Source organism: Xenopus laevis, chromosome 3S (assembly GCF_017654675.1).
Source record: "Xenopus laevis strain J_2021 chromosome 3S, Xenopus_laevis_v10.1, whole genome shotgun sequence".
Classification (NCBI taxonomy): Eukaryota; Metazoa; Chordata; class Amphibia; order Anura; family Pipidae; genus Xenopus; species Xenopus laevis.
In genome coordinates, this window is record NC_054376.1 from 69,411,115 (window position 1) to 69,435,711 (window position 24,597).

General features: G+C 37.4%; 1 protein-coding gene across 5 annotated transcripts in view; it reads right to left on the reverse strand.

Annotated features, from left to right (window-relative positions):
* The window catches only part of LOC108712345 (FERM domain-containing protein 4A), a 222,591-nt gene that overhangs the window by 26,690 nt on the left and 171,304 nt on the right, over positions 1-24,597 (reverse strand). For all 5 annotated transcript variants that reach the window (XM_041588462.1, XM_041588461.1, XM_041588460.1 and 2 more), the window contains exons 9-12: positions 23,538-23,603; positions 22,598-22,655; positions 18,960-19,046; positions 2,697-2,773 (exon numbers count right to left, since the gene is read on the reverse strand). In XM_041588462.1, the coding sequence (XP_041444396.1) occupies positions 2,697-2,773; positions 18,960-19,046; positions 22,598-22,655; positions 23,538-23,603 (288 nt within the window). The remainder of the gene's footprint in view (positions 1-2,696; positions 2,774-18,959; positions 19,047-22,597; positions 22,656-23,537; positions 23,604-24,597) is intronic.

Consider the following 24,597-nt stretch of genomic DNA (forward strand, 5'->3'; position numbering starts at 1 on the left):
GAACAAATGCAGTGATTAAGGCAAATAGTAACTAATAGATGGCATATACCAATAACAGTGTGAACAGTTGAATCATATATTTGTCTTTTTTTTTAAACGTTATTAAAGAGTTACAAAACAATTGGTGAACTTGATGAACATCCGAAAATGGCCATTCCTTTAGGACCCACTGCTTCTAGAATTTAGAATTACTGTATCACTTGCATCCTGCTAAGAGAATTATCTATGTAATACTGGAAGTCTGTGTAGTAATATCTATCTATTGGTAAAGAGGTGGGATACACACTAAGGCTAGTGTCATTAAGATTGATATAAGGTAATAGAAGATTTACAGTTCTGCAATATTACTATATTCTCTATATTCTCTGATGACACCAACAGAGATTATGTTGTTTTACTTCTCTTTTGGAGGGCAATTTGCAGCTTAAATCTGCCCATGTACCTGAAGACAGTTTGCACATAATAGTCTGTAGGGCACACAAGTAGGAGCACAGGCATATGATGATGCAGTAGAACACTAACATGAAGGTGGCAATACCAACAAGCTTTCACTAAATTCACTAGGATCTGTGACTTTTATAGCACTGTGGCTGTATAAAGAAAACTACAAAGCAAACAGATACTGCTTTACATGGCTTAACATTCAGCTCCCACTGGGTCTTACTGATATGTTAAGGACATCCGTATTACAGAAGAAAGAAAGGGTTGGGGAAAAAGCTCATTAATCCCACTGTGTCCATTAAAAAGACTTGAGTATAACTTTGTATGTCATGCAGATGTGAAACAATGTGACCAGACTGGTTGGTAAAACAAACCCTAGTAATTGTAGCATTTGGAAAGATGCTGACATCAGGATAAAAGAGTTGGTAGACCTGGTCATATTTAGAGAGAAAACATTTCACTGCTTGGGCACCAGGGAGATCTTCCTAAATCCACCCTGCACTCATGTAATTTAAACTGTCATTAATCAGGTTCTACAATACAGCCAGTTTCATCTGAAATCACAAATTATTCAAACAACCTCTGTGTAATTTATTTTGACAAACTCCAATGTCAGAAAATGTACAGTTTAGCTGTTACCAATGGCAGACACAAAGTTTAGCTTGCTTCAAGCAAATCACTGTTTCAACTGGAATTGGCGGCTTTCAGCGCTCCAAATATTGATGTATTACAACTCTCACATTCAGATTGCTGCAAGATGTAGTTCAATAATACATGGAAGGCTATGGGTTGCAGGATCCTGATTTATAACTACGCCCGGAGAAACAGACAAAAGATTTATAAGTACAGGTATGGGATCCGTTATCCAGAAACCCGTTATCCAGAAAGCTCTGAATTACAGAATGGCCATCTCCCATAGACTCCATTTTATCCATATAATCCACATTTTTAAAAATGATTTCCCGTTTCTCTGAAATTATAAAATAGTGCCTTGTACTTGATCCAAACTAAGATATATTTAATCCTTAATAGAAACAAAACCAGCCTCTTGGGTTTATTTAATGTTTACATTATTTCCTAGTAGATTTAAGGTAGGAAGATCTAAATTACGGCGAGATTAGTTATCCAGAAAACCCCAGGTCCCAGGCATTCTGGATAAAAGGTCCCATTCTTGTACAATTAGTTTTATTTTTAAGTAATGGAAAACCGAACCTGGTTAGGGTGATTTTTAACAAATTTAGCAGTCCTGGCTGTAAGCAGACTGAATATATTACATTCATTGTTTTCATTATACTGATTCACAACAAAATAAAATAGCAGAGGCAAAAGGAAACTTGATCTCCCCAGCAGTAAGCAATGCCTGGCTGGACTGCTATTTTATATTCAGCATAACTTTGTCTTAACTTTTGACTTTATTCTCTTTGTAGTGAAACTCAAGTCGCCGTAGCTGTGCTGTGATACAGTTGGACCTTGGGAGTAAAACCCACCCACAAAAACATTAGAACTAGCAAACAAGCAGCAGCTGAGATCTACTAGGAGTTTAAAACAAAGGGAGAGCTGGCACATATGCACATGAATCTCCCAATCTAAAGGGGCTGCCTTCATTCCTCTGTAGGTAGCACATACAGACAGTCGCTAAGCCTGTGTATGTACAGACAACAACTATTATTTGTCTGAAGAAAGTCTTAATATGATTCCTGGGTCTGTACAAATGGGGGATGAACTAATTGGCATATCTGATTGACAAGCTAAACTTATTGATAAAAATAATGGTATATGGCATGGTTGCATCAATCGGGTATGTGCAAACTGTGATGCTGCTGCAGTTGTTGCACTGTATTTCGTAGCTGTTGTCGGATCCAGAGGAAGGCAAGATACTCCTGCACATGAACTATTTCTGGCGTTAAAAGGGGGATGGCTACAAATATTGTGCTAGTGTCACAGCAGTCAGTGTGTAGTGCAAAGTATGGGGCACATCACACTGTTGCTACAGCTAGCCCAGGCAGACAACATGTTTCCAAGAGATCCTTCAGTGAGCCCTATTCCAATGCAGTTTTATCACAGGAAACATAAAATGCATCACTGGTATACACACACACACAGGTCACGCTTTGTATACTTAGAACAAAAACAGATTTCAATGTTAGCTTGCACTGAACTTCACTCTTATGGTAGACTAGGAACAACAAAGACTACATTGTATGGGAGAATGTCGCTTGATTAGAGAAGAATAAGATAGCACCGTGCCACCTCACCTGCGAGGATCATGAACCTCTACTGAAAACTTCTTCTCCCTGAAGTAAAGGTTTTCCAGCTGCCTCCATTGGAAGACCTAGACAAGAGTAAAGCTGTGGTCAGTCACCATTTCCAGGAACACATTGTCAGGTAATTCCTCTGTAACAATCCAACATGCCTTCCACGCTATAGATCAATGATATGACACATTTCTATCTCTTGGACGATGCTCCTTTTTATTGGTGATTCCTTTCCCCATTCAGTCCTTAATGAAGTAGTTAAAACAAGAAATCTCAGGAGCAAGCAGTAGCCATCTGTGAGTACAGATTCCCCCTTTCAGAGTGGGGAAATGGCAAGGAATTCAAATTCCCCTGCCTCCCATTGGAACGGCCACTTCCTGCCCACTAAATGTGTAATAGTCCCTGACAAGCACTGTTGCTTGAAGCAGCTTCTAAAAAAACCCAGGAGAGGGCGGGGGCTGAGGGCTGACCTTAATTCTAGGCAATGTGAGATGATAACAATGTGAGCTTGTAAAAGCAGCTCCCAGTGTGCACAAAGCTCACATTTTCTGCAGTTATCACGGGGCAGCAGAAACCAGGCAAATGCTTTCATTTTGGGATAAGACAGAGGTATGTGGTGACAAAGGAGTTAAGTGATGCGGTGCTTGCTCTCAAGCTATGTCAATGATTTATAAAAACCGGGTTCAAGGTTAATGAATGGTAGTGAGTGGCAGAATTCTCATGATAATGGGCTGCACTGCCCCTCACCCCTCAACGTTTTAACCTTTAGCAGCTCCCCATTCATTGAAAGGAGAAAGAGACTGTGCTTTATATCACTTCCCTTTCATTATAAAGTTCAGAATCTAAGAAAAAAAAAAAAAACAGTAAACTTTTCCTCTACAATGTTCTAGTTAGAAACAAATTATCTAGTAACACAGGAAAAAGTTCCCGTCCTGGTAGCCATTATCAAACAGCCAGTGGTGGGCTCTAGTATTTTTTCAATAGCAGTAGACCAATCAGAATAAACTGCTGCGTGGTTGCTATGCAATTCCGCCCCATACACTAGGACAGCACAGGATAAATGCCATGTTGCATAGCTAAAGGGGAACTATCTCGAAAATGAAAATTTATAATAAGCTTCAGCATGCTGAAATGAGAAACGTTCTAAATGCAATCAATTAAAAATTCTGTACTGTTTCAGAAGTTCATCTTCACTATTCCTCTCTCAGCATCTGTTTCTCTTCTTTCTCTTTTCATGCAAGAGTTGGGTGTCAGATAATCATTGACATTTAAATCTAATATATCTTATAGGGGGGCTCCTTTTGCCTAGAAGATGTATTAGAACTTACTCAATTAAAATCACCAGACATCATGTCTCACATGCAGGATTTGTGCAAAAAGCAGTTATTTTGTTAGATTTTGTTTGTACTGGAATCAGTTATTTGAGTGAGCTCTAATACATCTGCTAGGAAAGGAAACCTCCCCTATAAGATATATTGTCTCTAACTGTCAATGAATGTCTGACACCCAACTGCTGAATGAAGAGAGAATGAAGAGAAACAGATGCTAAGAGAGGGATAGTAAAGATAAACTTGAATATTTCAGAAACAATGCAGAATATTTCATTAATTGTATTTAAAAAGTTTCTTATTTCAATATGCTGAAGCTTATATTAAATGCTCCCTTTAATAAATAAGAATAAATGATGAACTAGTTATAATAAACAATAACAAGTTATAATAATAGAGGGTCTTCATTATTTATTTATATAAAGCAACGTGGATCTGGCGTGGAGACTATACACTGACAAGGAGCTCAGCCCTGATTCCTTTCTCATGTACATCACAACTCTATGATATTATATAATACACAGTATTTTCTATAACTTTATTTATACATTGGACATAATACAGATGAAGTGAACAAAGTGAAATAACTTTTCTTTAAACTGACTGGTTGATAGAACTGTTCAGTGTAACAAACATGACTGTTGTATACATTTTTACATCAATGCATAAATGCTATATTATTGATGGCCACGAACAAAAGATACATTGGGGCTCATTTATTAAAGCAGCGCAGCGCATAAGTGGACGCAAAAGGTTGTCTGCGCCATCACAAGCGTGATCGCTAATATATTTGCGTGATATTGCGCATAACACAGAGCTTTTGCGATGGTTTTGTTTATGCGCATTGCGCAAAAGATTGGGCATTTATGTCGCAAACGATGCCGTGGTTGTTAGGGGCGTGGCTGTGGGCGTGGCTACAATGCGCTTGCACTGCGGCCGTCGCAGATTTGCGTCTGTATATGTGCAAAACTGCACCCGGGCAACAGCACCACAATTTTTACGCCTGCCTCTTCGTGGCGTAATAGTAACGCTCTTCAAAATGCGCATTCCTGCCCAGCTGCGCTAGTATATTCAAGATGAACAACCCTTGTAAAGTGCATATTAACCACGCCTTCCACCCAACATGTTTATATTGACCAAGGTTCCTTTAAGGGTATCAGGTAGGCTAAACACCTTTGCAACCAAACAAATATTAGCACAGAAACAAATGCAGATGCGTCTAAGTGAACGCAATATGCGCAATATGTGACGCAACTAATTAAAGCAGCGCATTCATACATGAGCACAACTAATCCTTACCTTTGCGGTATCTTCCTGTGCGCACAATTTATTATAAGCACTGCGACAGCTGATACGCAGTTTCACACGTCGCACCTGTCTTGTGTCTACATTAGCGCACAAATCGCACTGTTAAGGTATCGTGCGCTACATTATTAAATACTCGCATGCGCTGGGCAAGTGTCTGGCCACTGCGCTCTTTTTAGCGCTGCGCTGCGTTAATAAATGAGCCCCATTGTGTCAACTTCAAAACAGAATAGTAACTCCAGTTGGTATCTCCCAATCTCTTCCTGTTATTGTTACAGCAGAACATGTGGCACAGTAGATCCAGAGCTCCAGAGTATCAGGAACAATTACTTTCCTGTTTAGTCAACATTAATCCACATAAAGGCTAATCTATTATAGTCATGTTTTAGTGATTCCTATATAAGAACTGTATATGCTATAAATAGGTGTGCATGCTAATAGTTAACTGTGATTGGAATCTGCACAAATCCCAGCATTCCCCTACAGCAGGAGCAGCAGGGTTTCAATACTAGATTTACTAGATTTACAAGCTGATTTAGGGGCTAAAATGCACCACATCAGCCGACCACACATGCCTGATCTTTGTTTTCATTTGTAAATTGTAGCAGACTTGATCTAATTGTTGATTTGTTTATATGGGTAACTGCACTGGTGAAATTTAGCACCTTATTGTCATATTGTACTAAACAACAATTACCACATAGCTCAGTGAGGCATATCTTCCTATATTATCTGAATATAGCTGCAACCTTTAAATTGTAAACCCTTATGGGTAAGGCCCACATTACCTACTGTATCAACCTGTCCTTACGTCAGTTATCATGTAATTGTATGTAAACAGTTGTGGAATATGTTAGTGATTCCTAAACGTATGTAATAATAACGGTGCAATAATTGCACAATATACTAAGGCAAAGTATTGGTCTATCCTAGAAATTCCAGCCTTGGCATTACAATTCATTGCTTCATACATAACTCGGTACTTGGAAGAACGCAGAACCACTAATTTATGTTTAAAGCATGCAGTATTAATGGCTCAGCAGTTCTCTATTTTTAAATAATTAGTGGTTAACAAACGTTTCAAACTGAAGTCAGATACAATATCCCACAGAGAGTAAAGTGAAACTATACTAATGGTGCATTGCATACAAGTGACCATGCCTCCTTATGTAATTGCCACTGAAAGATATATAATAATTAGTATATATTTACTTTGGCTTTTGTAAAATTACAACTTGGATGGATCTATTGTAAACTGACCCTAACCATCCTGTCTGTGTGGATACTGACCTATTAATGATAGACCGAGCAATGAAACTTTGCTGCACTGATGCACAGATGTTTGACAAACATATACAACATATAAGGAAAGGTTCTAGCAACAGAGAAAGAAAATGAGAAGGTGGCTGGAAGAGGCAGCCAGTCACTGTGCTTTATCCTGGAAATGCGGGACATGACAAGGACTGACTCATGTGTAGAATTCTCTTAGTGCTTCAGATTCTTTCAGGCTATACATGAGCAATACAATAGCCTTGACTGAAAACACAAACATGGACTTTGTGTCCTTTGAATGCTCATACTGATATATATTCTCGAGGTCTGAGGATTCTATTTCAGCTTAGGCGAAATAAACAGAAACACTGTTCAAAGTGATTTTGAGGAATCTGAGTACTAATTAAGAAATAATAAACATATCTACCTCTGAATGTCAATAAAGATAGTACTTGCACTAGAAATACAGAGGCTAAAGCTTGCCATAGACGCAACAATCCGATTGTCCGAATCAAGGATTCGTACGATTTTCGGACCGTGTGTGGAGAGTCCCGACATTTTTCATCTGGCGGAGATCGGTCGTTTGGTCAATCAGACAGGTTAAAAGATTTCTGACGGCTGCGGGTAATATCTCTGTATGTATTGCTGATCATAGGATTTTCAGTGGGAGACTGTCACTAGCTTTGGTCGGACATAACTTTCGTATGATTGCTGTCAGGGGCAGAACATCAGCTGATCTGTTCTTTTACTACTTTATTTGATCTGACTGGTCACTGGCAGGTCGGGATCGTCCGATTGTTTGAGGATTTGGACGATCGGATCTTTGCATCTACGGCCAGCTTAAGGCGAGTGAAACGTTAATAATTCACTGATACAATTCTTTCTTGGACAGCATTTACCAAATTTCTCACTAATGAACAAAACATGGGAAAACTAAGGAATACAAGCTTCACTGTCAAATATGTAAGGAACAGTCTGCCTTTTTTAAATCAAAGAATTACTGCAATAATGTAATTTAGCATTTTCAATAAAAATAAACAAACAAATAGACAACTCTAGCACCCCAGATTGTACGAGTCAAAATGATCAAATATTGCCCTTCTTGTAGTATAATACAGCTGATTTTCTCCAAAATGAGGAATGGAGATGTAGAAACATAGGATAGTTCTCAGTAGTTGGGCACAACCTCTTTTTTTCCTTTACAGAAAGTGAAGAAAAGGAAATATTTTTGTGTTTTTGAGAACTGCTGCACATCTGTGTTACATGGAGTCCACCAACTTCTGGCACCTGTTACATTCCACAATTCTTCTGCATTTCTTGGTTGTGCCTCAGAAACAGCATTTTTGATGTCACCCCTTCAGTTTTCTATTGGATTAAGATCCGGAACCAAGATGCTGCTAGTTTACTGGTGTGTTTGGGGCTGTTGTTTTGTTGAAACACCCATTTCAAGGTCATTTCCTCTTTGGCCTAAGGCAACAGCGATGCGATAAATAGGCCCAACTCCATATTATGAGAAACATCTCCATATCATGGTGGGTAACAGGCCGGCCTGCACATCACTATTACCAGGGACCAATAAAGGTGCAAAATGATATTTTCATGCCTTAAGTTTATGCCCTTTTTTATGCAAGACAGTACTTTACTTTAGGTTGGGATGACGGACTACTATTATTCTGAACACAACTGTATAAGGAACAACATGAGAGGCTATTAAGGATGGGCTCTGAAATAAAAGTGCACAGTTAGAACATGCAGAGCTCTCAGAAAAGTGACACAACTCCAATACTGCTTTATTGGAGAATAATGAGAGCTGGGCAGAAGAGAAACACTTCTTAACCTCTTTTATGAAAAGTATAAAGCGTATGGGAAAATGCTAGAGATAAACAACCTAAAAGGTCAACCCTGCATGCTCTCACATAAATACATATTAAAGAGATACTGACACCAGAAAACAACCTTTTTTATATCATATAAATATATCATAACATTGTCTCTGAATGCTATTAATTATTTTGCCATAAAAGTATTTTCCTAATGCTTCTCCTCTATGAGGGGCTGCCATATTTGTGCAGCAGTAGTCCGTTAGCATTAGAAACTCTAATTAACAGGTTGAGAAGGGACAGTCAGGTTGACAAAACAGTCAGGTTTAGGAACTTCAAGTAACAATTACTTACAAAGGCAGAACTATCAGTGAAAAAGATCAACGCAACCTATTGGTAACTTTTAATGTAGATTAATATTTTGAAAATAAAATTTTTAGTGTCAGTATCACTTTAAGTTGATTAGTAAAGCGGTTGGACAATTTAAATGTCCTATTTAACCTTAACAGACCAGTGCTGCTTTTAAGTAGTTGGTCAGCTTCAATATATTGCAACTCATCACTGTTTTGTTGGGCATAGTAGCTTTTTCAAAAAATGTTTAATATACCGATATATAGGAAAGTGCAGAGGATGTGTTTGTGTGCCATGAATGATGCGGTCACGCCCTCACTCCAACTCCACCTGATAATTTTAAAATGTTTAGTGGTGAGCACAAACTTTCCATCAGAGAAGAACCAGTATAACAGCAGAATGTTTTCTTGGCAAAGGATTCCATTCCACTCAAGGAGGTTTAATAAGTAACACAAGCAACATGACCTAGTCCAGTAATGCACAGGAGCAACCAGCAGTAGGGATGTAGCGAACTGTTCGCCGGCGAACTTGTTCGCGCGAACTTCGACCGTTCGCGTCCGCCGAATGTTCGCGAACGTCGCGCGACGTTCGCATTTTGAGTTCGCGTTCGATTCGAATACAAATCGTTCGACCATTCGACCATTCGAATTCCTTCGACCGCTAAAAATCGAACGATTTCCATTCGTTCGAACGATTGTAAGCATTCGATCGAATGAAAAGCATTCGATCGAATGAAAAGCATTCGATCGAATGCTTCGATCGTTCGATTCGAATGAAAATCGTTCGATCGAACGATTAAAATCCTTCGATCGTTCGAATCGAACAATTTTAGCGGGTGTTCGAAGTTCGCAAACTGTTCGCGAACGTTCGCATTTTTTGCCGGTGTTCGCGAACGGCGTTCGCGAACACCAAATCGGCAGTTCGCTACATCCCTAACCAGCAGTTGCCTTTACCAGCCCAGACCAGAGCAACAATGCAGGCAGGGTCAAAAATAGGGTCAGGTCTAAATTAGGGAAGACACTGATTTTGTTCTGCGCAATTAATAACAACAGAAACAACATGGAGAGTATATAACACTGAGTAGCAATTATCAGAAATTGTCAGCATAGATATCATGCATGCTCAACTTTTAGCCCACCAGCTCTTACTGCATTGCAATCCTTAGTTACTCATTATTCATTTATATAATTATGCCCTCCCCTCACATTTCCTCCGAGATGGGCTCAGTCTTACTGTATTGGCTGTTGACCCGTCTTACACTGGCTCTGAGAAAATGTAAACAGAACAAGCAGGATGCTTAGTAGAGAAACCTGTTCCATCAACAGATCGGTTGGGGCTACAGTTTTAATTTGTACTTTTTGTTTAATATTTCATATGGTTGCAAAACTAAATCTAATACTATTACCCTTTTTTAATAAGCTTTTACTCTTGATAGTATGCTGCAAAATGCTGGCTGTTGTCTAGTAACATTTGGGCAACACTGCTACATAACCCCTTCCAAATATCCATAACCTCCTTCTTGTGGTACTGTTCACAGACCCTTTCATGTGGCAGTTTCTTCTTCTGTGAAAGTTTACTGCAATTGCCCATATCTGTGTGTGGGAGAGGGAAGTTAGAGAATGAGCCATTACCAACCATTAGCCACTGGCATACATCACAATTCATAGATCAAATCCAGATGTACTAAGTAAGGGACTCTAGGGTCTGACTCATACCACAGTCACAGTCCTGTGCTGATGCTCAGGAGATTTGAAAGTCTTTATAACTTAGAGATCTACACTATAATCAGGCTTTAATTCTACATATGAAGCTGGCCATAGATGCAAAGATTTTTAAAAGATCCGATCGTCATTGTGAGACCACGATTATCTCAAAACGATCGTACGAATTGTCCATCAACTAAAAAGACTATTTCAGGCGATATTGCCAGGAAAACAAAGGGGAGCTGCCTGCTTGTCCCTGAGAACATAGATAGATTGCACTGGGACCGATAAAGATTTTTTAACCTGGCCGATCAATTTTCTGACAGATGTCGGTCGAAAAAGATCGAAAGATGTATGATCGTTCGAATCCCACTATCCGCACGATAATTTCAGAGGATTGGTCGGACTTCGCTAAAATAGGTCTAAAAGAGAAATCTTTGTGTCTATGGGGACCTTGACTCACGGCAGAGGTCAGGCTGTTAGTAGTAAACTAGCATTCCCATAGAAAGCAACCCCTTTCTTTCCTTTTAATTTGCAAAATGCATCTTTGTTTAAAAAAACACAACAAAAAACTACAGTACACTTACTTTAGAAGGCAATGGTGCTTGCTATTTCTTTTAAAGGGGTGTAAAACCCCACTAATTATTTTTATGCTGCAAGTAGTCAAAGCCCTGATACTGAGAAGATGGAAATCTACTGATAAAGGTACAGTATGTTCTAGCTGTTTAGATGATATTAGGAAGTTCAGGAGATAAGTCATTAGAAACACCCTGACCAAGAAATTTTGGATACACATAATGAAATCATACTGGTACTACAATGACTAAATAAATCTGGAACCCACAGAATTGCTTTTGTTATCCAGTTCTGTCTCCTGTTTCGTACCGTTCTTACCACTTGCTGAAAAAAAAAAAAATATATATATATATATATATATATATATATATTTATATGTACAGGAGTCTGGATATCTAAGGATAATGACAGTTGGAGTTGAGCAAAAGGTGAAAGGCCAAAGGTTAGGCACCTCTACAGTTAAGAGAATTGTTGACTGCAGAGCATAGGCTTTAACCCAACATATGTAGCAAAACTACAGAGAAATGCCTATTTTAAGCAAAACCGCCGTCTAACAAAGCGACATAATAAATGCAGTATTCGATTTCTTTGCTCATGGCTTGTGGTTGTTCTAGTGCAGAGTCTCAGGCTACTTTGCCATTAAAGAATACAGTCAGGGACAATGAATGAAGACTAAGAAACTTTAATACAAAATAAGGAAGGCCTTTCCGATATATGTACTTGTCGTATCAAAGTTTGGAAGATAAATTGGATGAGTGTCATTTCACTCCATTACACAATCTTACTAATCTGTTTAAAGCTAATGTTTTTCTTATGAGTGGTGGAAAGGAAAGCCGTTTTCACTTTCCAGCAAAACATGCTAATATAAGAAGGATGTTCCTTTGGATCCCTCCCTGATCTACAAAACCGCACACTGTCTGAGCTCACACACAGAGTTTGGTGATTCAGGCAGGGCCAGAAGTACAATGTGAAATTTATGTGATGTCCTCATTCACAGAATCCCTTTTTTTTCTGCAGAATCCTGGCACCCAGTTGCCTACAATATGCTGTTGCACCTCAGTCATATGGCTGGATCAATAAAGGAGCAGGAAGTTAAATGGGCTTGGCAATAGAGCCTGTATTTTGTGCTTACAACAGTCTCTTGATGAATGGGAATCTCCACCCATAAAGTATTAGACAAGAAAAATGCAGTTTTAATTAACTTTAATATACATTTCAATGATTTTTAAAGTTTTAAAGATTTTTAAACTTCAAAAATGAACACTGAAAGGAGAGTTTCTGTGGCTGTTTAAATGACATTTTTAAGCAATGTAGCAGAAGCCGGCTAACTGACCAAGATGAGAAATTCCTTCTGCTACATAATTTCAAGTCATAACACAAAACTTCCTTGTGTAAGCCTGACTCTTCTAAGCTAACAACCAACATGGAAATGTGCCAATGAAGCTCTGTTTATGCTCCAGCAGCTGGAAGAATAACTGTTTACTATAGCACAGCTTGTGTAGTTCAGGTTGGTCAGCAACGGTTAACCCACCCACACTTCTGCTTCCGAAATCTGCCAAGATATTCCATCTTTATAATACAAATATGCTATGTTTCAGTAGCGAAATGACTACTATCAGAAACAAAAGAAAGGAAAAAAAAAAAATATATATATATATATATATATATATATATATATATATATATATATATATATATATATATATATATATATATATATATATATATATATATATATATATATATATATATATACACACAAGAGAATAAATAGTCCCAAATCAAGTGTTCTTCCCAGTCTGGCAACAAATAAGGTTCTTTTCCACCTCCAAATGCACAATTCCAAAGAAAGTTGCTAAACTTCCCTCAAAGAGAAATGGGAAAATATAGTGTAGCTTTCTCGTTGAATACACACCCTCAGTGTGACTTCATTATCAGTGTCAAATCTCACAGTAAAAATTAGATTAGCTCAATTCAAAAACCACAAAGGTGAATGCGATTACATCAAACATAAGTGACAATTGTGTTTTGAAAATAAGAGAGATAAAGAATGGTTGGTACCCACAGCCCTTTGACCCAATATTGCTTTAATTTCCATCTTCTAGAATGTAAGCCACATGAAACTATGATATAGTTATATATTTGTTAATTAAGTCAGCACAAGGAACAGTAAGTTTACTGTGTGTATTCACACATCTGTAGCCTATCAGGGCATAATGGGATTGATACATGAATATAAATTAAGCCATTTTGCCTTTTTGAGATTTTCAGCTTTTGTTGGATTTGACACATACAATCAGTGTTTCTAGGTCAAAGTGGGTAAACCAAGTATATTTATTTTTGGAGGTTCAGATAGTGTTTATGCACCTTTTCTATGTAAGCCAAACTGAAATACGGGTACATTTTCCCTTTAACATACTCATAGTATGCTGGGGCATCAGCCAATCAGTGCACTGCTAATTCCTGTGATCTGTGTGGCTTCAATACAGATTCCATTTTAATTATTCATAAACTGTTCATACATCTACAAACATTAACATCTCACTGAAGTACATGCACATTCTTACAGCTGTGTTGTGTTGTAGGGTGATGCTCTCAAAAGCTTACAGTCTGAAGGGAAGGGTAGTGAGACATAGGGTGAAGGAGAAACATTTTCAGACCCTGTTCAAGGGACGTCAATATAACTTCAAACAGCACACAGAATCTCAGTACTGCTTTCCAGATGCAAAGAAACCACTTAGCTAGAATATATTTAGAAAACTAGCAAGCCGTTTATTCAATAAGGAATCTGCAGTAGAAAAAGGGAATTGGATTATAAATTCTTGTTTACGCTGTCTGCTTCTTGTGAAAGGAAGCATGACATGAACATAGTTCAATAAGATCTAGTGGTCTCACATCCATCCTGCTTCCTAGCCACTGACTCAGTTCATCTCTCTGGAGATGGATGCCGAGATACACCCACTTCACAACACAGACTTGCATCAGCATATAGAAATAGTTCAGCATTCCGTAACTGTACTGGGCCAGTCAATGAATTGCATGAACGCTTTCTCTCCATTTAACCTCTCACAAAGAGAATAGTTTTTGTTATAAAGGGAAAAAAAGAAAACCATGACTCAACAAAACTTGTGTATTATAACAAATAATGTGCCCGTATGTTGTAAAATTAAAGGATATTAAAACTCACCTTAGAGGCCTTTGGCCTTGTACCTTCATATAATCATGGAGCACCTTGGATACTTTTACTATTGTTATAATGTTAAACAGGGTGTACATTTGTCCATATTTGCAGCATATTTGCAAAAGCCTATGGGGCTTGGTTTATCAGGGGGGTGGTTAGATCATATAAGACTGAGCTTTGGCTGGATTGACCAAAACGCTTTTGAACCATCAGCTGAGAGGGTGCTTTTATTTACACTGTAGAGCAGACGGGAGAGGGATACTAAAACACAGAGTACACGGAAATACACTATTCCAGATATTATTATTACATTTATTTATATAGTGCCAACATTTTCTACAGTGCTGTATATAAGGTTACATAACTTGCAAACAAATGTATATATTAGGTAATGAGAGCCCTGCAAGGTACAGTGTATAGGGATGGGGATAACTGATACAAAAGGTATAAAATGATGTGACAGTGGAAGAATTATGTTTGGGAAATACTGACAGTGTTTTGACAGTTTTAGTGACTAAGTATGGAGTTGTCAGAATATGACATGCAGAAATTCATGTGCTACACAAGATATTCCCTATCGGTTTGGTTAGCAGGTAAGTGTGTTAGCTTCACGGAAGAGGTGAGTTTTAAGAGAACATTTAAAACACTGAAGGGTAGGAGAGCTGATACTGTGGGGTAATAAATTCCAAAGGTAGGGAGCTGCTCTGGTGAAATCTTTGAGGTGTGCATGTGGTAAGGTTAATAGACCAAAAGAAAATGTAAGTTTATTAAGGATGAGGCTTTAAATGTAAGGCGAAGCATTGTTTTTGAGAGCTTTGTAGGGTGCAGCAGAGGTACGTTTGAGAGTGAGGTGGATGAGTCTTGCAGCTCTATTCTGGATGAATTGCAGAGAGGAGTGCTAGGCCAAAAGAAGATGGAATATGATTAAGTGGGTTAGTATTTTTGTTGATTTCTGACTGAAAAAGGGGTGTATTCTTGTGATATTTTAAAGCTGTAATGTGAGATTTTGCAAGAGATTTGCCAAAGTATACCATTTGAAGGGCAGGACATGGCAATTAGTGGATAGTTAAAGTGGGTAGTAAAGAAGAAGAATGTTTGTGTGTGCCTGTGGGTGAAGCAGAAACAGTACATGGACAGCAGGCTTCCAAGTTCATGAAGCTAGTGAAGATCTTGTAACATAATGGTTTATTGTAATATTATTAAACCAGTGAGGGCTACAGAGGGCTCTTATGTACGAGTGTGAGAAAAAACACATATATTGCATTTGGCTGTGGTTTTTTTTTTACGCAGCTAAGCAGGTTTTTTTTAATTCTTCTATTCTATTGATAGCTGAATGTGTGTCAAGTGCAAGAAATCCAGCATGCTGCATCTTAACAAACACACAAACACAAACAAAATAAAACACAACTTAGAACAATCATGAGTACAGCCAGGCAGAATATAATGGAGTCAATTAGTGAATGTGTTTATTTGCATTTAAACATGCATTTAAACATGTAACATGTAACAATGCAGAGAGGGTATAATTCAAATCAGAATACAACATATTTTGTGGTTGGAAGTAAAAATGTAGGATTATTGCTGTTTATGATGGACCAAAGTGTATTAATTAGCACAGAATTACAAAGGGCTTTGTGTAATAGGACAGAAGTGTTTGTTGAAAACCATGAAAGGACACTAGTAATATCAGCAAGTAAACAACAAACTCAGATTGAATTTGCAGCATTTTACAACATAAATGGGTTCTGACAATTCCTCAAAGCACTCAAGTATAAAACATAACAGACAGAGAAACTGACTGCAATGGTAATTACTCTAGTTAAATAAGCCCACTTAACAGAAGAGTTACATAGTTACATAGTTAAATTGGGTTGAAAAAAGACAAAGTCCATCAAGTTCAACCCCTCCAAATGAATACCCAGCATCCATACATACACCCATCCCTACTTTTAATTAAATTCTATATACCCATACCTATACTAACTATAGAGCTTAGTTACCTCTTCTCTAGAGGTCAATTATTCATTGTCGTTGTTGTTACCTTATTGTTATACATATCATATATCATATCATATATTTCTGTCTATAAACATACATAACATTATACTGCTATACACAACATTTTATTTAAATTTAATATTATTAGTATTATTATAGTTGGAAAATCAGCATAAATAATGATAATTATCTAAATCCTCGCAGTTTTTCCCACTGTGACCTGTCACCAATGCACACAGAGCCAGATAACAATATGCCTTCCTAATCAACAAACAGAGTTGGCCACCTACTGAGTGCCGTGGTCCATAATTTGATACTCTATAGATAGATAGGAATTCTCTGTTCCTATATACACCTAGTAACCGTGTAAGTTGCATGTTTTTCCTCATATTAAAACTATCTGAACTTCAGATAAGCTCTGATGGATTCAGAGCTGCTGATAACCAGTGGTATATAGACACTGCATTTGAATGATGATGTTTAGTGGCCTATGTCTACTACTTTATTGCACAATAGAAAGCTCAGGAACTTTTCTTTGCTCCAATTGACGAGGTGGGGGGAGGGTGACAACCTCATTTAGCAGCAGGAGACTAGAACAACATTTAAACTGCTTACACCATGCCGCACTGTGGGATTTCTGTGATGTGTCCACCCCCTATAATAAATCCCAAGTAAAGTCTATGGGTAAGGGCACACGTTACAATTCAGGGAGACAAACTGGCTCTTCTTGGGTGTCTAATCTACCTGAAAAGCCTTCCCGCCAGCTAGAATCTAAATCAACCACAGGATGGCACTTGGATTGCTTAGTTTTCCGAAGTCACCCAAAGTTTCCTCGTGAGGCTAATGTTTTAGTGTGTTTAGTGTGTTACCTCACGAGGAAACTTCGGGCGACGTCGGAAAACTAAGTGATCAGAGTGCCATCCCACCGTCGATTTCTATTCTAGCCGGCTTTTCGGGGAGATTAGTTGCCCAAAAAATAATCGATTTGTCGCACAGTTATATATTTATAGTTATTTGCCTTTTTCTTCTGACTCTTTGCAGCTTTCAAATGGGCGTCGCTGACCCCTTCTTAAAAGAAAATGCTCTGTAAGGCTACAAATGTATTGTTATTTCTACTTGATATGCCTCATCTTTCTATTCAGCCCCTCTCCTTTTCATATTCCAGTCTCTTATTCAAATGAATGCATGGTTGCTAGGGGAATTTGCACCCTTGCAACCAGGTTGCTTAAAATGCAAATTGAAGAGTTGCTGAATAAAAAGCTAAATAACTCAAAAACCTTAAATAATAAAAAATGAAAACCAATTGCAAATTGTCTCAGAATATCACTCTCTACATCATACTAAAAGTTATCTCAAAGGTGAACAACCCCTTTAATTGATAGACAGCAATCATACAAAATGTATGTCAGACAAATAGTAGTGACAGTCACCCATGGATATCATCAAATCCGTCAGGCAATACATGCAGCGATATTATCGGTAGTTGATATCCAATCGACTAAACAGTACATTGCCAAAAAACGTTTTGGACGCTCCACACAAAATCATATGAATCTTCTTTAAGTACAACTGTCTACTTGTCTATGGCCAGCTAAATTTATAATTGTTTGATTCTAGGATGAGTTAGCAATTTACTACTGAAAAACAAAATGGCTGTTCCCTTTATGAGTATGTAGTGCACACGTAAAAAAACAACAAACATTTGACTCTACTTTCTCTTTAAAACTATGGAAAAAGCATCCAATACCCATATCCAATATGCTGATGTATTCCCTTTACTTTTTGCAGGTAAATTGAAAAGTAGTTTATTATTGATAATACTGCCCCTTGTCGAGCTGAAAACACAGCTGAAATGAATAGATGGACATAGTCTGATTAAATGATTTCGGAGAGATTTAGAAACTTCGGGCAGAACTATATTCATTTTGGGGCCTCTATATGCCACATATATTGGTAAACCGAAGGATACCAGCAATCAAACTGTTCGGTAGCATTAATATTTTGTGTATGTTCTGGTCGTACCTAATTACATGTGGGAAATCCTGCAAACTGCAACTTTTGAGGTGATTTGTCAAAAATTTGAGAAATTAATAAAAATTAATAAAAATTACTAACTTCAGGAAATCATTGCAACTTGGTAGTTTGGAGTAGAAAGAAATTTAGACAATATAAAGACATAATGTATAGCCATGAAAATTAAGCGTTCCGTGTGCCATCCTGCTGGCGATTTCGATTCTAGCCGCGGGAAGGCTTTTCAGGGAGATTAGTCGCCTGAAGAAGAGGAGATTTGTCAACGGGCGACTAAATCTCCCCATATCTTAGCGTGTGCCCTTACCCTTATAGTGCTCACTTAACTTAATAATGATTCTTATCTGTTTATGAAGATTATTCAAAACATAAAAAAATTGCGCACTTGTATGACATGACTGTGAAGAGGGTATAAAAACAGCCCCCACACCAGCTCTGTTCATTGCTCTCAGTGTAAATATACACACTCCTCCCCTAGCTCAATGAGGACACACAATGTACTTCCTGCTCCACATGCTAAGCAATCATTCCTTTATCCTGTACCCAAGTAGAAATACCACAACTTTTTGCAGAGAATTTTAATGAAATATGTTCCCCTCTCCTGGCAAATTCTGGCATTTCTTTTGGCAAAATGAGAGAAAAATAGTATCCATAAGATCATTAACTATTTCACAGACCTAAGAGAAGGAAAATACACATACCTTTCTTGGTTTTACTTTATCATGATGGTCATACTGGAAAATACCTTTGTGACTTAACCCCAACCACCAAGGGATTCCTTGCTTGTCCTAAAAGGGATACATTAGAAGATAAGTGCATTTGTATTATGAAACCTTGAAAATGTAGCTAACCAGCCATTTACACAGTGCACACACCAATCCTGGAATATTAAGTAGGGTAATGAATTTTATTTGTAACACTTAAACATAACAAACTTGTCCACATCTATATTCTGACAATAAAAAACAGCATAGTTAGAATGGGGTGTAAACAAAAAAATTATAGCAATGCACTAATTAGCTTGTCGGTGCTATATAAATAAATGGTCATGATGAATAAAGTGATTGACTGAATCTATCACTAAAAGCATGGCCCACCAACAGAGCCAACCTTCAAATGAATCAATCATGTTTCGGGAGGCCATTACCATTTCTTCCGTTGACAGTAACACAGCAATGGATACATTTAAAGGTTACTGTGAGCACAAAATTAGAATGTAACTCGAAAAACTGCATAGCATATCTAATTTTTTAAATCCCAGATTTAGTTCAAGAAACACTAAAGTGCTGTCAAGGTACCGCGCTTAGCATCATTTGATGATTGAATCACTTCTTGTAATGGGAGAAATAATGGCTGTATTTCCCTAGAGATACTGTATGCCATCTACTCCATTATCAATAATTCAGCAGCTATATCCTGCTTTGTCCTCTTCTGTATTGACAGACTGCACACAGCACAAAAAATCAGAGAAATAGATGTGTATTTAGATAAATCAGTATATACACTATATCGGCAAGTCCTTACTTCTTGACCAAAGTAGGCACAAAATCGACGTATCGGCCTTTAAGCAAATGTACCAAAATATTATGGTTAACACCAAAATAACACAAGAATTGGCAAACTTAAAGGGCAGTTCACCTTTTCTTAACTTGTTATTATTTTACAGAATGGCTAATTCTATGCAACTTTTTAATCAAGCTTAATTTTTTATAGTTTTTAAATTATTTGTCTTCTTCTGACAATTTAAAGTTTTCAATTGATGACCCCATCTACAAAAATGCTCCGTAAGGCTACACATTTATTGTGTAATAAATGATCTCCTATTCATATTCCAGGCTCCTATTCCTATCAATGCTAGGGTCATTTGGACCTTAGAATCAGATTGCTGAAACTGCAAATCTGAGAGCTTCTGAATAAAAATCTACATAACTCAAAAAGCACAAATAATAAAAAATAAAAGAAAACCAGTTGCAATTTGTCTCAGAACATCACTCGCTTATGCTAAAAGTTAATTTAAAGATGAACAACCCCTGTAAGTGTTTTTACTACAAGAAAATTGTGACACACGGTAAGTACAGGAAGCCTTTGCCATATTACATTATCTGGGCCATTCAGTGATTTCAGCTAAAATGCAATTTACACATCACAAATTAACAGAAGCAATTTAGTTGTCTACCCATGGCAAACAAAGCTGTGTTATAGGGAATCTGATCTAAACTAAAGGGGTGTTTAATGATTTATTATAATTGAAGATCATTAATATTTTATGAGGTCTGTACCATGAAAGATGACTACAGCTACAATAAAATAAACAATAAAAGCAATTACAACGCAGAGCTCAATAGAGACTATTTTTCTGTATATATATATATATATATATATATATATATATATATATATATATATATATATATATATATATATATATATATATATAACAAACAAAGGAAAGTTGTGCTCACCACTATTTTTTAAAACCATTAGGCGGGGGTGCAATGAGCCTGTGACCACAAAATACATATAGTCAAACACAAGAGTCCTCTGCACTCAACCCATTATCAATATATTTAAGACAGCGACATTTTGTGCATACTGCTACTAAAAAATGCCTTACCCTTTAAACAAAACAGGGATTGTTTGTCCATATATTGCAATATATTTAAGCTGGCCAACTACGTCAAAGTCATCCCATATCTGGCCAGTCCTATGCTCAATTTTCATCTGATTCATTAAGAATTCTATTGCTTCATTATACATTTTACAAAGGGACTAGGTTTTACCTGCAACTTACTAGCTGCTTTCAAAGTAAACCTCCCAAACTTGGCTGCCCTTTTATTAGACACCAGTGGGATCACCTGACTATAGCTGGGAGGGGTGGGAGCTACAATATGGAGCTGGTCACTGCTCCTGTATAACTATAACAAACAAGGGAAAGTTGTGCTCACCACTATTTTTTAAAACCATTAGGCGGGGGTGCAATAAGGCTGTGACCACAAAATACATATAGTCAAACACAAGAGTCCTCTGCACTCAACCCATTATCAATATATTTAAGACAGCGACATTTTGTGCATACTGCTACTGAAAAATGCCTTACCCTTTAAACAAAACAGGGACTGTTTGTCCATATATTGCAATATATTTAAGCTGGCCAACTACGTCAAAGTCTGGCCAGATATGGGATGACTTTGACGTAGTTGGCCAGCTTAAATATATTGCAATATATGGACAAACAATCCCTGTTTTGTTTAAAGGGTAAGGCATTTTTTAGTAGCAGTATGCACAAAATGTCGCTGTCTTAAATATATTGATAATGGGTTGAGTGCAGAGGACTGTTGTATTTGACTATATGTATTTTGTGGTCACAGCCTCATTGCACCCCTGCCTAATGGTTTTAAAAAATAGTGGTGAGCACAACTTTCCTATGTTTGTTATAGTTTATACAGGAGCAGTGACCAGCTCCATGTTGTAGCTCCCACCCTTCCCAGCTATAGTCAGGTGATCCCACTGGTGTCTAATAAAAGGGCAGCCAAGTATGGAGGTTTACTTTGAAAGCAGCTAGTAAGTTGCAGGTAAAACCTAGTCCCTTTGTAAAATGTATAATGAAGCAATAGAATTCTTAATGAATCAGATAAAATTGAGCATAGGACTGGCCAGATATGGGATGACTTTGACGTAGTTGGCCAGCTTAAATATATTGCAATATATGGACAAACAATCCCTGTTTTGTTTAAAGGGTAAGGCATTTTTTAGTAGCAGTATGCACAAAATGTCGCTGTCTTAAATATATTGATAATGGGTTGAGTGCAGAGGACTCTTGTGTTTGACTATATATATATATATATATAACGATTATTGCGAATAATACCCGCACTCCTTCACATCTCACTCAGCCGGGTGCTAGGTCAAAAAATTGAGTATATATAATTGCAGAAAGGACCCGCACTCCGTTTTCCAAAAAGTTCAATGATTTATTTTAAAACTCACAGTGTCTCCAACGTTTCGGCCCTCTTTGGGGCCTTTTATATATATATATATAAAAGTAAGTAAAGGGTCGCACACAGATTGATACGGTTTAGGCTGAAATTACCAATTGTATAAAAAAACATTCCAGTGTGTGGACCAGTTTCATTCATTTGCCAAGTTTAAAAGCCAAAAAGCATTCTAATGGCTCTGGAAACTAAATATCTGTCCCATACCAATGCTAGTAAAGTATGAGTTTTGGAATAAAAGGACAAAACACTGAAATGTTCTTTGACACAATTGTTAATGGGTACTGTAATTTCAAATACGTATCTAAATGTTATTTGTTGTGAAGCATATTCTGTAAATAGCTTACCTTGACTGCATAATAGTGCACTCCATATGTGGGAAGTGATTCCACAATACTCATATAGCTGGAAGATAATGGGAAAAATCAAAATCCACAAGATTAAAAAGTAGTTTTCTTTTAGTTATTTTATAAGTTCAATTGGAGGCCTATATTGAATTTACAGATAAAAAGCATAAAAATCTTTTTTAGAGTGAGGATGGATAAAGTGAAGGCAGATCTGTGATTGGCTACCCACATCTTACTGTACTTTTGGGGAGGGCCTTTGGCACATGCCCACCCCCTTATTTGTAACAGAGGCACACAGAGAAGATCTACAGGAAGCTCCAATAAAGTTGTAATTTTAACAGTAATGATCCTTCTTAGCTGAAACTGAAACCAGTCACCATGGGGCAGATTTATCAAGGGTCGAATTTCGAAGTGTAAAAAACTTCAAAATTCGACCACTGAATGGCATTACTTCGATATTCGAAGTCGAAGTTTTTTTAATTGAATTTGGCCATATTCGGTCGAAGTAAAATCATTCGATCGTACAATGAAATCCTTTGTATCAAACGATTCGAACGATTTAATCGATCGATCGAACAAACGATTTTACTTCGACTTCTAAAAACTTCTGACTCTAGGAGGTCCCCATAGGCTAATATAGCAATTCGGCAGGTTTAAGGTGGCGAAGTGTCAAAGTCGAATTTAGGCCTATTCAATGGTCGAAGTACCCAAAAATTAGTTTGAAATTCGAAGTTTTTAAATTGGAAAATTCACTTTGACGCTTAGTAAATGTGCCCCCATATGTTATTCATCATTGCCTACATGAATAAGGTAACTTTCTAAAAATGCCATATATGCCTTTTAAAATTCAGAGCCATGAATCATAAATTACCATTTAATATTGGAAAATGGTGTCTGAGAAAAGATTCAGTATATAAATCACATTAGTAAACTGTCTTACTTCACGATTGCTTGTCCTCTTGTTTGGCCATTCAGTTTCTTATAGTATTCAATTACTCTGTCCTCACTGCCAACAAGAAAGAAAGTGAATGTAGCCTCTGCATATGCTGCCATTTTATGCTGGGTGAGCAAATCTGATTAGCACTTGGCACTGTAACCAACTTGTAATGTACAAAACCTTCAACAATACCATGTGCATATTCAGTGAGCATTATACAGTCCTACAGGATCTGGAGATTTAGTTCTTTTTTTTAATAAAAAATATTATGCAAATCTACAAAGAGAATGTTAACAATTTACATCAGTCCATCGGGGTTGACTTTACAGTTGCCTTACCACTGACACACAACTACTCCAAAACACACAGATATTGCACCGGCAGGCACAGGGAGATCATACAGAATTTATATTTACACCCAAAGATGCAAGGCAACAGTTTTAACCACTGCTCAAGCATGAAGTATGCCAGCTAATATGAACAATATACTATGCAATATACAGCCCCTGTTGTTATCAATTGTAATTTTAGATATTACATGTCATTATGGCTGCTTGCTGTCGCCAGGTTCACTGCTCATTTTAAAGTTATTAGTTGCTGCATCAAATGGAAATAGTGCCGTGAGAAGAACATATTGAAGTAAAACAAAGGGTTTTCACACAAACCAATTATTACATTAGCATATAACGATTCCCATTCTGTCTCACACAATAAAATCTTGGACACTGCCTGTCTGTAAGAATACAAAATCATTTGTTTTTTTATTCTGAATATACTAAGTTAAAAGCCCCTTTAGCTATCAAAAGGAAACCGCACTGGAACTCATTGAACCAAAAAAAATGAAATTATGGATGAATATTTTACATTTGCTTTGTCTGTTAAATGCATGTACTGTCATCTCAGCTGTTCTCCTTCTGCGTGCTGTGCTGTTAACAGCTACTGGCAGCTGAGGAATACTCTTGTCTGGCACAAGACCACCTGCCAATTTCAAGGCTATGTGTTGACTCCAGTCTGTCTTCCCTTGGTCATTCAAAACTTCAATGTTTTGCCACATCACTGCAGC